General features: G+C 32.9%; 1 protein-coding gene across 2 annotated transcripts in view; it reads right to left on the minus strand.

Moving 5' to 3' along the window:
• LOC105298165 (neurobeachin-like protein 1) overlaps window positions 1-16,609 on the minus strand; it is a 104,329-nt gene that overhangs the window by 83,320 nt on the left and 4,400 nt on the right. For both annotated transcript variants that reach the window (XM_023536009.1, XM_023536008.1), the window contains exons 2-5: window positions 5,044-5,135; window positions 4,352-4,513; window positions 2,030-2,111; window positions 1,353-1,480 (exon numbers count right to left, since the gene is read on the minus strand). In XM_023536009.1, the coding sequence (XP_023391777.1) occupies window positions 1,353-1,480; window positions 2,030-2,111; window positions 4,352-4,513; window positions 5,044-5,135 (464 nt within the window). The remainder of the gene's footprint in view (window positions 1-1,352; window positions 1,481-2,029; window positions 2,112-4,351; window positions 4,514-5,043; window positions 5,136-16,609) is intronic.

Below are 16,609 nucleotides of genomic sequence, written 5' to 3' on the forward strand. Positions count from 1 at the left end.
CTTCTTCTTGCTTTAACAAAGGATGCATTATGTCAACAAAATATCACTACATAGAACATAAACAACAATTACTATATAGTCTAGATAAGTATATTTATTTAAAAATATATCAATTCTTCACCTGGCTATTCATGCTGGCTATTCAAAATGGGGTATACTACCCTAAAACCCTAAAAAGCCTATAAAAACCACGTATTTCAGTAACGTTGCAGAAAGCAGAAATTATTTATAAGTGGGTTAGGTTAAATTGAAAATGAAAATGGAAAAATCTTGAGATTGAAAGTATAGCAGATTTTGGAAACCTAAAAAGAGGCCCAATTGTGGGTGACGGTACCAATCCTCCTATTCTATATCCACAGCTAAAAAAGACATATGAGTTTAAAACTCTTCTCTTTTAACTCTGCACTGGTAATTATGCTATTGTTACTAACCTCTGAACCCATCATCCTATATTTTATCTGCTTTGTGATACTGGGAGAGGTGCTCTGCAAACTATACTTATCTCTTTCCAGCTACCCCACTGTTGGGTTCGCCAATAGTGGGTACTAAAAGGAGCCTGAAAGATTGAAAGAGCAAAAAAGGAATTGATTCTTTATTTCTTATTTTTTACCAGACAACAGTTCTTAATTGTAGTATTTGTAGTTGGTTCCTGTCTTCAGCTTATTTTTGGTAATCTCAGAACCAGCCTCTTTAGGGCTGCTCAGCAATACCCACATCAGCTAAACAAGGCTCCTTCCTCAGAGGTCCAAGCCCAGCACAATAGGACCTCTTCTCCAAACCTCTAGTTTCTGATAACTCCAATCTCTTCCCTTTGTTCCCATAGCCCTAGGGAAGGAGCTGCTTCCTGAAGTTACTGTTCATACTACATCAGTGTCCCCCTATGTTTTTCCAATTCTCTAATACCTATTTAACAATTTTCTTGTATTATATTCTATCTTTTAAAATACTAGTATGATTTCTGTATTCCTGACTTGACCCTGATTGACACAAGCTCCACAATTAAAAATAAAGACAAAATATTGTTAAAAAATCATTTTCAAATTATGAAATATGCTTTAAAAACAGAGAACTTTCCTTGAAGAATATATAATCTCTACTTGAGGCTACTGTGCTTTGACATTTTCCTATCTGATTGTTATCATTCAACTGCATTACAAAATAAAAGTTCTGGAAGTGGCATTTATCATGAATTCATTACCTAGAACATAGTTCTCTACCTCAGAGACAGAGGTAAGGGTTGTCTTATACACATCTTACCAACTGTTTTCATAGAGAAATAGACCTGCTTTGAAAAATTGCACATATTATGACATTCAGGTTTTGAATGAAAAATTAGGATTTATAAGACATACCCTGAAATTCTATGCCTCCAATTCCGATATGGATCATATAAACTTTCACAAAATGCTAATGCATGGATCACAAATTCTTCGATAGATGTCTGATCTGCCAATTCCTTCTCTTTTTTTTTGCTTTTTAACTGAGAATAAAGTTAATCATAAAATTATATTTAGTTAAAAATATTAAACTGTATATAACATTCTTACCTACATTAAAGGACTACATGTTTCATTCATCATCTAACAATAAACACTGTCATTCAAATAAGCCTACATTCCGTTCTACTCTAAAGGTAGTTGATTAATCATATGGACTAAATCTAGCCTCTCGAATTTTATATATTTTCTAGGAAGGGATTCCAATGAATAACCAAACATCTTTCCAAAACTGAATATCTTTTCAATAAGAGATATTTGATGAATAAATAATAAATACATAAAACAACTATCATTTTAAAGCCATTTATAAAACACTTTAATTTTTTAATTAAAACAAAATGATAATTGCTTCTCTACTTTTAAATAATATATGTAAGATGTCTGAAGTATACTGTACCAATATTTTTAATTCTATACTCAATTACTGTCTGTCATCTAAAAACATTTAACTTTATTAACTATATTTTAAAAAGTAAAGCCTAGTTACTCTCAGTAAAGCAACAAAAAGGAATATATTAATTCACACGTACTTGCTGAATATAGAGTGTTGTCATAGTGATGACATGATTGATATAAGAGCAAGTCCCAATTTCTTCTACATTAGACAGATTTCTGTGAAAAAAAGAACACATGCATATTTATTATGTATGAATAGTGAGAAAAAAATATGCTCATTTAGAATGAATTTTGAAAATACATGTTGGCAAATGAAATACAAATGACAGTTATTAGTTTAAAATCAATAGTTACGTAACTGCATTCTCATTGAAAATATGAAACACAATTCAAGCATTATTTATACACTATAAACAGAGAAAATATATAAGACACACATGCTGATTAGCATTTATTTATCATAGAAAAATTGGAAAATATCACAAAGTAGAAACAGAAGAGAAAAAAATCAGAATATTCTTAGGGGTTTGGAGAAACATGGCGGAGTCAGAGACGTCCTCAAGTCTCTCTCCTTGAAACAACAATAAGCTGAACATCTAAAACTCAACAAAAAACACTCAAGCTGCATACTAGCACGTCTGAGCATAGGATCTGCACACAAGAGCTACAAAGTGACAGTAATCAAAATGGCATGGTACTGGCAGCAAAACAGACACAGACCAGTGGAACAGAATTGAGACCCAGAAGTAAACCCACATTTATATGGGCAAAAAATTCTCAACAAAAAGCTAAAAACATACAGTGGAGAAAGAAAAGCTTCTTCAATAAATGGTGCTGGGAAAACTGGAAAGCCACCTGCAAAAGAATGAAACTAGACTGTTGTCTATCACCATACACCAAAATTAACTCAAAATGGATTAAGGACCTAAATAAAAGACCTGAAACAATAAAATGCATAGAAGAAAACATAGGAACGAAACTCAAGGACCTTAGACTTAAAGAGGATTTTATGAATTTGACCTCAAAGGCAAGGGAAGTAAAAGCAAAAATAAATGAATGGGACTTCATTGAACTAAAAAGCTTCTGCTCAGCAAAAGAAACTGTCGACAAGGTAAAGAGACAACCGTCCAAATGGGAAAATATATTTGCAAGCAACACCTCCGATAAAGGCTTAATATCCAAAATATACAAAGAACTCATACGACTCAATAACAACAACGAAACAAATGATCCAATCGAAAAATGGGCAGAGGACCTGAACAGACATTTGTCCCCAGAGGACATACAAATGGCCAACAAATATATGAAAAGATGCTCAAATCGCTAGCTATTAGGGAAATGCAAATCAAAACCACAATAAGATACCATCTCACACCTGGTAGAATAGCTATAATCAACAGAACAAGTAATAACAAATATTGGAGAGGATGCAGAGAAAAAGGAACCCTCATACGCTGCTGGTGGGACTGCAAATTGGTACGGCCACTATGGAAAATAGTATTGAGGTTCCTCAAAAAACTAAGAATTGATCTACCATACGATCCAGCAATCCCTCTACTGAGTATTTACCCCAAAGACTTGAAAACCCATATCCAAAAAGATATTTGCACACTGATGTTCATAGTAGCATTATTCACAGTGACCAGGACATGGAAGCAACTGAAGTGCCCTATGATAGATGATTGGATAAAGAAGCTATGGTACATATATACAATGGAATATTACTTAGCCATAAGAAAAGATGAAATATTGCCATTTGTGACAACATGGATGGAACTCGAGATAATCATGCTAAGTGAAATAAGCCAGACAGAAAAAGTTGAAAATCACATGATATCACTTATATATGGGATATAAATCTAAAAGCAACAAATAAACAGGACAAACAAACAGAGACTCATGGACATGGACTATAGACTAGTGGTTACAAGAGAGTAGGAGGTGAGGAGGAGGGAGGAGGTAGACAGGGTAAAGAGGGTCAAATATGTGGTGACAGAAAGAAATCTAACTACGGGAGGTGAATACACAGTGTAAACATATATATGCCTTACTGTTAAAGTGTACAGCTGAAACTTACTGGATTTCAATAACCAATGGCACCATAAAAAATAAATAAATGAATGAATGAATGAATGATAATGTATAGCAGTAAAAATGTGTGTTTGTATATACAAGGACTACATAGAAAATACCAATGCAATAAATTCTGAGTTAGGTCAAAATGCCTGTCATTGTCATCACTTTAAAGCAAATTTATTTTTGTCTTGGCTGAATCTTTCAATAACTATGTATTGTAACTAGAAGGTTTTCCAATATAATAAAACCACAAGCCTATTGCAAAAGGTACACTTATCTTTTAATGCTCCATATAAAAACACCATTAATAATCAATAAATACATTATCATTTTGGTAATAACTATTTAAAACAGACAACTAGTTTATTTGTACCAGATACCTGCAAAGAATAATGAAGAACTTGACAAGCAAAATTGACAAGGCTTGTTGCTGTTCCTCTAACCCATCTGCCATTTTCTGAACACAGTATAGTAGCTGGATCCTCAGAACCTGCAGAATATTGTCAGGAAGCAAAGATATTCCTGGAGGCACGTCATCCACCCTACAATACAAAGGGAACAAAATAAGATGGGTGTTGAAATACAGGAAGAAAATACTTCACAAAGGAACTGAATTTTAAGCTCAAATCCTAAAAAATCTGTTTTATTACAGATATTCTAGCAAATTATTGAAACTGATGGAGTTGTGAGAACCCCCAAATTAACAGCTGGTTGGTCAGAAGTGTGGGTGGTTCCCCAACTTGCAAATAGTGTCTGAAGTAAAGGCAGTCTTGTGGAGGACTTTGCCATTAACTTCCGGGGTCTGGGTAGTGTCAGAATTCAAGAGAATTGCAGGACACCCAGTTAGTTGCAAATGGCTCACCAAAGTAGAGAAGAGGCTTCTATAAGCCAAATCCAGTACAGCAAAAAAGACTCTCTGATCAATTAACGATGTCTGCCATGAGAGCAGGGTTACACAGGAGTATCATGTGTGTCACATAATTGCCAAGCTTATTTATGTCACCAATGAAGTTTTTGTGCCAAAACGTAACAAATTCACCCAAAGAGTAAGAAATTAAGTGTTTCTGTATACCTGGTAGGCAGCTTTTCAAAGTCAACATCTAAGAATTGTTCATAGCTAGAAACAAAAGTGTCCAGCCATAGCTTCAGGTAATCTGGATCTTTCTGAAATAAGAAAACAGTTAGAATATTATGTGTACCTGTCAAAGGGTGGCGGGGGGAGAGGGGAAACAGCTTTTACTCCTATTAAGCAGATATAAATTGACAAATCTAAAGAGGCAATAAAATGAAATCTCTACGTGATATTTAGGAAGACATATGTCCTGTTTTAAAATGTGTATTAACGGGTGGCTCCATAGTGTAGTGGTTAGCATGTCTGCTTTACATGCAGAAGGTCCTGGGTTTGCACCCCAGGTGGAGCCATGGACCATACCCTGGGTGCGCCAGGCCATGCGTGCAGGGCCCTGAGCTTGCGGGAGGAGATGCCCCGCCTTCAGAGATCCAATTCTTAAGGGGAGATGGCAACATCTATAGGTCAGGGGTGGAAGTGGGGGGAGGGGGAAATTAAAGAGAGGGGAAAAAATGTGTATTAAGTATAGTAAACCCTCAAATTGCTTTTGCCACTCACACAAAGAGCTACAGTCTTAACAATGTCCTATAAAATTCTAAACAACTTTCCCTCCCCTACCTCTGTGACCTTATCCACTATTACCCTATACTACTCTGGCTTGCTGGCTGTTACTGGGACATGCCAGACATGCTTCCATCTTAAGGCCTTTGTAATAGCTGTTTTCTCATCCATAAACTCTTCCCTCAGATAGCTGAATGGCTAATTCCATCATCTTCTTCAAGTCACTCTTTAAACGACATTCTCAATGAAGCCTAATTTTACCACCCATTCTTAAAATTGCAAACCTTCTTACTAACTTTACCTTACCCTATTTTGTTGTCCATGTCATAACTACTTCTCACCTTCTAACATATTCTATAATTTACTTATTTATTAATTAACCTGTCATTTCCCCTAGAATGTAGGCTTCACAAGTGCAGGGACTATCTAAGAGCCCATATGAGTGACCTTTTATTGTTGAGTGCCTAAAACAGTGCCTAGTACTGACCAAGTGCTCAATAAATATTTGTTCAATGAATTAATAAGAAATATAAAATGCATAAATAAAATAAAATCAAAGATAGATCAATAACCTAAACATAAAAACTAACATCTTTTAAAATAAAATGTAAGATAATACCTTTGCAAATTTGGGGTAGACAAAGATTTTGTACCTGGGACACAAATATCACAAACCAAAAAAAAAAAAATTAATCATTGGTCTTAATCAATATTAAAAACCTCTACCCATCAAGACATCATTAAGAAAATGAGAAGGCCATATACCAGGTGAAAATATTCTCAGTACAAATATCTGACAAAGGACTTATACCAATATACAAAGAACTCCTATAAACCAATACTTCAATTTTAAAAAGGGGCAAAAAACTCAAACAATTCACAAAAGGGGATACACAACTGGCTAAAGAACACACAAAAGCATGCTCAAAATCATTACTTACCCAGGGAAGTACAAATTAAAATCAAATGAAACAACCTTACACAACCACTAGAATGGCTAAAATTAAAAAAACTAACGATAGCCAGTGTAGGTAAAGATGTAGAATAATTGGAACACACATTTCTGGTGTGAGTATAAAATCATATAATCACTTGGAAAACAGTTTGGCAGTTTCTTTTAAAGTTAAAGATAGATTTACCACATAGCACAGCCATTCCTCTCGAAAGAAGTGAAACATAGCCACAAAAAACCTTGCACAAAAATGTTCATAGAAGATTTATTTTTAATAGCTAAAAGCTAGAAACAAACCAAAATTCCATGAACAGGTTAACTGATGTGCTATATTCACACAGTGGAATGCTAATCCCCCAAAACAATGAATGAACTATTGATACAAATAAAATTTTCAAAACATGTTGAGCAAAAGATGTCAGGCATTAAAGCATATACATTGTATGATTTCACTTATACAAAGTTCTTGAGCAAGCTCTAGTGACAGAAATTAGATCATTGTCTATCTTTCAGAAGAATGACTACCAAAGGGCACAAAGAGAACGTTCCCTGGTAACAGAAATTTTCTATTTTTTGATTAAGGTGGTAATTACATTAATGTTTGCTTGTATAAAAACTCATCAAATTTATACTTAAAATCTGTGCATTTATGGTCTGTAAGTCTCAAAGCTGATTTGAAAAAAAAAATGGATTCATGAGAAATACTTTAAATATAAACTGCATCCTAAAAATGATGCTTAAATTTGTTTCCTTTACCTCCTTAACATTTCTTTATGCTAGTCAATTTCAATATGATACTTAGGAGTCTTACTTTGTCATTAAATAGAAACTGCTCTTGGATAAAGGGAATTCAAGTAATTTATTTCCCTAAAATAAAAGCATTACACTACAAATCAGAATTCCTAAAAGAATGTTCCCAGAATATGCAGACTGCTGACCTTTTGTGTATTTGTTTTTCTATTAATATACTGTTCCACAATCAGATCGTAAATTGCCACAAGCTACATCATCATTGAGAAATAAGATGGAAATATTTCAGAAAAAGAACTATCTTGTGAGAAATTTTCTCAAGGGTTTCATTACTTGCTTTTGTCATTTCCAACCAGTATGTCATTCTTTCCTTTGTTCATTCATTTATCCATTCAGGACAGGACTCCAGAAATAAAAGTAGCTGGAGTTTTCCTAATCATTGTTCCTTTTTAATAAAGCAAAGAGTTATCTCTCTGTAAAAGTCAGAAACAAAACAGTCTCACAATGCCATAAAGAATTAATGCAGTTCTCCTCATAGTTTATTTAGGAACTCTATAGTATCTGGTTAAAAATCTAAAGGTCAGGGCTACTAAGTGTTTGGCAACTACAGAGTTCTCCTAGGAAGCTAAGCAACTTTAAGAAATGGTACTCAAATTTGGAAATGTTTCATTTAGTAAGCAGTAAAGCTGTTAGTTTTTTGACCACCTGCTATGTGCTAAGTATTATAGCAGGCATTAAAATATATATATATAGACAATCTATATAAATCTACCTATCTACCTACCTATCTCTTCCCATTTACTTATTATGACTATCCAGAAGGTTTCATTTTCCCCATTTTAAAGGTTAGAAAAGGGAAATTAAGGATATATAACTTATCCATAATCATACAGCTAGTAATCAATAGTGCTGGGTTTAAATTGCAAGATGATATATGAATCCAATTGTGCTCTTTCTACTACACTGTATTTCAACCGTGAGCAGGAACAAAATGGAGGTTAATGGACAAAAAGAGGGTAAGAGATAAGCTAGGATCAGTTTAAAAAAGAAAAAGATGGTTGTGCTTAATCAAGTTTGAGAAGCACTAATTAAGCAAAGTTAAATAAAATTTTTAATAATATATTATCTTTGAGATGAAATATGCCTGTAAATGGCATTGGAAGGCGTGAATATATATGCAATTTCCAAAACCTATATAACCACAAACCTTATCTTTCTGACTTAATTTCATAATTTTATCAAAGAACCTACTTTTCATTTGGTCGGTCCTTTCCATTATGTTTATTTCATTAATGTCTGCTCTTTCTAAAAGTACTTTATCAATGAAATTTTGAACATACATAAAAGAGAATGGTATAATGACTCAACTCCAACAATTATCAAACCATGCATAATCAATCTTCTTTCACCTATATCCATCCCCATCTTCAACTGTATTATTTTGAAGCAAAACCAGAATTCATTTCATCCACAAATATTCAACATATGTCCCTAAAAAGACATCTTTTAAAAACAGGACAATATTATCACATCTAAAAATTTAGTAGTTACTTAATATCAGTGTTCACATTTTCCTGATTCACTCCTAAGTGCCTTTGATAAAATCAGGACCCAAATAAATTCCATAAATTACAACTGGCTGATGTATCCAAAGTCTTTTTAAACCTACAGGTTGCTATTACATTTCTTTTTTGCCCTAATTTATTTGTCGAAGACACTGAGTCATTTGTGATGTAGTATGTCTCGCAACAGAGATTTTGCTGACTGTATATCCTTATGTTACTCAGTCTTCTGTATTTCCTATGAATTAGTAATCTAGAGACTATCAGATTTAGGTTCAATTTTTTTTGACAAAAAAATACTACATAGGTGTTGTTATATATGTCCTTTGGAAGGTACATATCTGACGTTAGAAGCTACTGATCAATATTTCCTACATCCAGTATTTTATTATGAGTAATTTCTGCAATAAACTTTAAAATTTCCTATGATACCACCATGACTATTAGAAAGATTTGCAGAAAAAAGAGCTATTTACTCTCAATCTTACTTCAAGATTCTTAAGACTATATCCAGATACAGATTGTGTTAATGCTATTCAATCCAAGATGTTATATGATGATTTATTAAAATTAAACATATCCCTTAATAAATGTCAACTTTCTTATAAATTTCCTGCAGCAATTGAAAGATAAACATAATAAATTTGAGAATTTCCACATTGCAGAAAAAACCGTACAATTTCCTTTACTTTCTTGGGGTTTATTTTGTTCTTTTCTTAAAATGAATGATATATTCATAATCTATTCCTGCATAAAAAACTAGACAAATTAAATTTAAGAGCTTAAACAATTATTATCTTATAATTTAGGGTCATGAATTCAGAAGCAGCTTTGATGGGTGTTTCTTCTAGCTCAGAGTTTCTAATGAGACTGCAAGGATGACATCAACTAGGACTGCAGTCATAGCAAAGCCTGACTGGGCTTGAGGAACTACTTTCCCCATCACTCAAATGGTGGTTGGCAAGACTTCAGTTCTTCACACCATGGGCATCTCCATAGGGCTGCTCACAACATAGCAGCTGGCTTCCCCCGGAGCAAATGATCCAGGAAAATAAAGAGTAACTGAGATGGAAACAACAGTGTCTTTTCTAATTTTGGAAATGACACATCATCACTTTTGCCAAATTCCTTTGGTCACAGACGAAACATGGTACAAGGCAGGAGAGGATTACAAAAGGGTGTAAATACCAGGAGGTGGGGATCTTGAAGGCTGGCTACCACAGATGACTAGTTCATTAATTTTTAGCCTTTTCTTTTCTAACATACTTAAAGTCATAAATTTTCCTAAGTAATGCTGTAGCTGCCCCTCCCCAAGTTCTAAAATGCAGCACTTCTACCATTCAGTTCCAAAAAAAGTTTTAATTTTCCTTTAGTACTTGTTCTTTAATCAAAGGTTTATTTAAAAGTGTATTTTGTGATTTCCAAACATTTTTAAAAATCTTTTTTGCTACTGATTTCTTAACTCCATTCACATCAGAAAACATACTCTATTGTTTTGATCACTTGATTTTGTTGAAACTTGCTTTAAGGCCTGTTACATCATTATTTTTAGAAATGTTTGCACGTGCTCGAAAAGAATGTGTATTGGGTATAGTGTTCTACATAAATCCCTAACATCAAATTTGTCAATTTCTTATTTAATTCTGTATCTTTACTAATTTTTGTCTATTCATTCTAACTACAGAGAAAGGTGCATTAAAAAACTAAAACGTGTTAAATTTTTTATAAGCCTACTACATGATTGTCTTTATGTCCATTTTTCTGTTGTTCTGTCAATGCTTGCTTTAAGATTATGTTATAAAGTACAAACATTTAAAATTGCTGTATTTTCCTGGTGAACTGAACTGTTTTTGTTTTGCTAAAAATGGTTCTATTTCACTTTCCTCTTGAAATCTTTTCACTTGGTTAGAAATTACAGATTGGCAAGTCTTTTCTTTAAAGAGAACAATTCATTACCCCTTCCATCCATCATTATTATGGAAAAATCAGCTATTGATCTGTCATCCTCTTGAAGATACTTTTTTTCCTCTGGCAGTTTTTAAGATTTTTCTCTTTCTCTTTGGTTTCCTGCAAAACCACTATGGTTTTACTATGATGTATCCTGGTATGGAATTTGTTTTATTTATTCTCCTTGAGGTTCACTGGACTATCATCAATCCTGGAAAGCTTTTACCTGTACTCTCTTCAAATAATATATTTGTTTCATTTTCCCTCTCCTCTTCTTTTTAAAATTCAATTAAACATGTAAAACCTTTTCATATTATCGTTCCTATCTCTTAACCTTCCTTCCATATTTTCTACCTCTTTGCCTTCCCTAGGGTATATTTTAAGAATTCTGTGATCTCCCCGACAATTCTCATTCTCTCCAGCTGTCTAAACTCATATTAACCCCTTTATTGGCTTTTAATTATTATTATTGGGTTTTTCCTATTTCTAAGCATTCTATTTCTTTTTTAAAACTGCTAAGTCACTTTTAAATATCATATTTCCCTGACTCTAAGATACATTTTTTACATTTTGGTATCTTTGAAATCAAAATGTGTCCAATAATTGCTCTTAGAGAGGCTGCTGTTATGATATACTTGTCACTGTCAGTGCAAACCTGGTAAAAGGTGTTGATATTGACGTCCTTTTGCTAGATTTAAGTGCATAATTGGTAGAATGTAGTTTGTTGTTTGAAAATGTCTTCTAAAAATCATACTATGATCAAGCACTAAAATGAAGTTATTGTATATACAGAAACACATGAAGAGATAAACGGTATAATTTAACATTAACGATACAAATATTCATTATTGTAGAAATGATCATAATTTTATGTTGTCTTGCTACGTAACAGCTAAGTTTCAATTGAGATATTGAAATACATGCAAAAAGACTTATCTATCATGTCAATCAAAGCAAATGAAGACAAGAGAATCTGCCAAATCCCTTGGAAAGATGAAATTTCAAAGCAATGAGCACGGTATGGTCGATTCATAAATCATGAATTAAAGCATTAATCTGCAATTTGAAAAAAATATTTCTATCTACACTAAAGGTTTCCTCTTCCAGAAGGACTTGCATTTGCTCATACCAAGCACCAGTCTAGTCTGCATGACTTGGGATTTTCTGGATCTTTCCTAGAAGGAAAGATGGAATTTGATTTGCAAATCCATCAAAGAATCAATTTGTGGTAACATCCTCTCAGAAGCTTTTCATCTCTGCTCTGCTTTATACAAGGCACTTTTCTCTGAAGTTACCAAGTGAAGGTGGGAGAGTAAGGTGGGCTTGCTTCTAGTTAATCATTATCGCAACAGTGTACACCTTTAGGGACAGTAAGAGAAAATCTATTAGATTTCTCACTCTGGTTAGACCCTTGGCTTTGACTTCTGTTCACCTGCAAGGCCACATAACAAAAGCTCAAGTTCACCAGGAAAAGTGTCTTCCATTCTCCACCTAAATTCCTTATTTCACTAAGATTTTGCCTTACAATGCCTTACCATTTTGCCAGCTTTTCAGTGCTATTGTTTCTTAAATTTCATCCAGAATTTTAAGTGATTTTCATAAGCAGGGCTGGTTGAAACAACCTAGCCTGTTACCAAAATGAAAATCTATACTAAGATCATTTTTCCTTTGTACTTTTGGTCATGCCTTATACATACCTGGAATGTCTTCTGTGACAATTAAACTACTATCCATTTTATAAAACCTTGACCAAATGCTGCCTCTTCAACTAAGCAACCCCTGATGACTTTGACTTCATTCATCTTTCCTTAGCTCTCACATCTGGGCCTACAACCTAAGTGGGAAACTGACTCTAGTTGGAAAAGCATGCCTCAGATGAAGTCATAGTCAATTTTAAGTGGATGAAAGGTATAAATTTTGTTGAAAGGAAAGCCTGTTACATCCAGGAAAGGTTTGGAAGCCATCTTAACACACAAAAAAAGAAGCAGTATTCTAATACAGGTCTAGTATAAAAACAGGTTTAGAATATACCAGTCCTAAGTGAGAAATATTTCAAATTTTACTTTAGGTATTTCTTAAATTTTAAGTAACTCTTCATTCAGTTAACTACATTAATGAAGTCTCAGGTTTGATCAATATAGTGTAGAAAATTCACAGTTAAAATGAGCAAAGCTTGAAAAAGCCAACATCTTGAATGTTGGAATATTAGGTACAATATATATCTTGTTGCATTAATTTTATGTCCATCTTTGAGTTTCATGCAGTGGACAGGTAAAGAAATTTCCGGTTCAAGTGTTTTTGGGAAGTCAGTCAGTGTGGGATGTCGATAGCAGGGAAGGCTGTGCATATGTGAAAACAGGGAAACACAGGAACTCTCCTTTCTGCTCCAAATTGCTATGAACCTAAAACTGCTCTAAAAAATAAAGCTTATTAATTAAAAAAAATAATCGAATAAGAGAAAAAATATAAAATTCAAGAGTAAAATGATAGTAAATAGCATGTGCATACAACAGGCACCCAATAAAAATTAGTCGAACTTAAGTGAATTCTTTAGAAAACAAAAGCACTATACATGTATTAATTAAATATAACCTTGGCACTTTTTAAATGGAGCTTAAAAGTTTAAAATGATATTCAAGTTTCATACCAGGTTGAAGTTTTTCAAATTTAATATCTTAATAATTTATAGTAGTTAACTGTAATTAGTTTACACAGACTTTTTAATCACATCCATAAAATACTTTAACTTAAAATCTTTGAAATGAAATTTTGACTTTCTTTCTGCATATCTGCATTTTCTAAATTTTCTATAATTAATTTATATATTTGTTTTAAAACTCAGCATAAAAGACATCATTACTACCTTTTCTTAGAACATAAATCTAAATGACAAGTCTATACATTTTTATGCATAAAATGGACCAGTGCCTCCTATACACTTTTCATTTTTTTTTTTTTTTTTTTAAAGAATCTTGATTGTGGCTTTCCTATCTCAGTTTTACCACTATGTGTTACTTTTGTAGGAAACAGATATTGAGTGTTTTCTGAGGTCACAGGTCTTAGTATGAATAGAAACCATAATTGGACCTGATATATATATCACATCATGGGTTTCAAAATTGATATTGTGACTGGATAATACTTTTGAGTTCTTAAGATAGACAAGAAGTAGATATCACATTACAGGAGTGATAGGAATAATTATAACCAAGAAATATGACTGTGGTAGCTTGGATTTTTAGTCCCAATTCTTTATACCTTGGTAGTAAATTTCCCAAGTAATTTTGTGATGGGAAAAGAAAAGGCAAAGCTGCAGCAGTATGTCAGATACTGATCAAGTCTGTGTTTATGAAACTGAGGTGCAAGAACACTGGGGGGTTATTAGAAATATTTTATAGGTCTATAAATTCCATACAAGAATTTTTAAAGTTTGTGTTAACATTTCTATTAATTTTTAAATTAATTTAAGCATATTAGAGTTAACTATCTTGTAACTAGTATTTTATTTAATTTCAGTGATCACATGTGCATTGGTACAAAGTGATCATCAGTGATTGTTTAATTTGTAGAGCAGTATTTTTCAAATTACAGATGGATTCTTGGCAATCTGAAAATTTTCAGATGCTGTACAATAGTGTCATGTCATGGGTAGGACACAGACCAATAAAGGAACTTGGCCGGATAAGTAGTAAAATCAAGAGTAAACATGTGAAAACTCTAATAGCAGTAACTTTAAGTCTACTGAATTTAACTTAAAAATTAAAATGGTAACTTATTTTTACATTTTTTCTCTATTCTTTCTAGAACTACTTTGCTAAAATCAACAATAATCTCTTAATTGTCAAATCCAATACATGCACCATAATGCTTTTCTTTACTGCTACACTGAATTTTATACTACTGACTACTCCCTTCTTTATAACTTCCCTCTACTTTCTGAAGCAACCACTCACTCCTGGTTCTCCTCCCATTCAGACTCCTTACAAATTCTCCTTCCTCTATCCTCTTCTTAAATGATCATGTTCTCCCAAACTCCTTGACTTTGATCCTCTTCTCTTTCTCACTCTGATAATAATTATTCAATAATTATCACCAGGATAATCCTCAAATCTTTATTTCCAGCATAGACCACCCTTCTGGACTCCATCTGGTAGGGTGTATGTCTACCTGATGTCCTACAGGCACTGAAAACTCACATGTTTACCTGAAAACCTAGTGAACCTGTGCTAGCTAACTTGGTGAATGGGATGAACAAGTACTACTTTCCAAAACAAAACCATAAATATTATTTTAGATTCTTCCTTTTCCCACATGTTCCACATCTACACATTAAGTGCTATCAATTCCACCTTCTACCAGAGAAATTTAAATTTTGATATCCAAAAGGAAAGAATAAGAAATTTTCATACATCTTAACTTTTTATAGTGCATAAGCTCAAGTCACACCACAAAGGTAATATTCCTTTACTAAAAGGCTACTCCTATGTCTATAGATATAAAATATTAATTTGCTTTCATACCTAATTTACTATTAAGATGTAATTGGTAACCACTACTACTGAGCTGCTAAAGATGTTGTTTTGCTTAGAGTGTCAAATATTACATTACTTTCCTTACATACACAGTCATGATTAAGCCACAGAAAATTAAAAGCCATTTCTGCACATACCAAGACTTACTAAATGTGGATTAAATTATAAGGGTTAATGTATATTGGGGAATCTTAATAAAAGCTTCACTTAGGATTATGACCAAAATTGAACAAATGAATTATAATTTTCTCATTAAAATTCACTCCTTCTATTTTTTTCCGAATCGATATGTATAAAAAGAGGTACTTGCCTGTTTATCCAAATAAAATGTCTCTATATTTTCTTTATGAAACAAACTTTTATTCTGAAAAGGAAGTTTACTCTGAGCTCACTGCAAAACTATCTATTTCAGTCATATTCCAGATTTAGCAGGACAAAGGGCAACAGCAGGAAATGGAGCATCACCAAGGTCCAAAACAAACTTGGTTTAGAAAAAAAAAATCTCAAATCATTGTTAGTATAATTAAATTCTATGCTTTAATTATAGCAAAAATAATTTTAATTAAAGCAAAAATAGATTAAAAATTAAGACTTTCATAAGCACAGCATCATCTCTACTGACAAAAGACAAAAACATATTGTCCTCTATCATTATACAATATAAAGGCAAAATGAAAACAATCATGATATACTCTGGAACTCATATATGTATTTTTTAAATACTAATAATTACATTTAAAGACTACATTTTTATATTTCTTACCCTTATGATGCATTTATATAAAATCAATTCATTTTTTTCTCAGTGACTTTGAGAAATATGCAAAATAGTTATTTTTTCCATTTGGCAGATGAGAAAACTAAAATATAAAGAAATAAGATAAACTGTTTTCAGGTCCTTAAGATCAGAAGCAGATGTAGACTAATCTTGGCTCTAATTCTGTAGCTCCACAAGTTTTTTTAGTGTAAAATGAATTTCCCCCAAAATAAACCAGCTAATGACAAAAATGAACCATGAACTTTAACGCACATTTCAAAATGTCGTGCTTTTGAGTCACTTTGTATCTTTTTACAGAGTTAACGCATTTGATACTTTCCACTAGACAGAACAAAAATAACAATCTTATCAAAGAATTTGATAAGCCTCTCATAGGCTCAGTTTCTCTTCTGCATATTGTGGTGACCAACTGTAGCACTCCCAAAAGGCTAAATGACAAACAGAAATACGCCTTTATTTCTATCTAAAGAGAGCAGCTGAGATAGGG

The sequence above is a fragment of the Pteropus vampyrus genome, unplaced genomic scaffold (genome assembly GCF_000151845.1).
Source record: "Pteropus vampyrus isolate Shadow unplaced genomic scaffold, Pvam_2.0 Scaffold146, whole genome shotgun sequence".
NCBI lineage: Eukaryota > Metazoa > Chordata > Mammalia > Chiroptera > Pteropodidae > Pteropus > Pteropus vampyrus.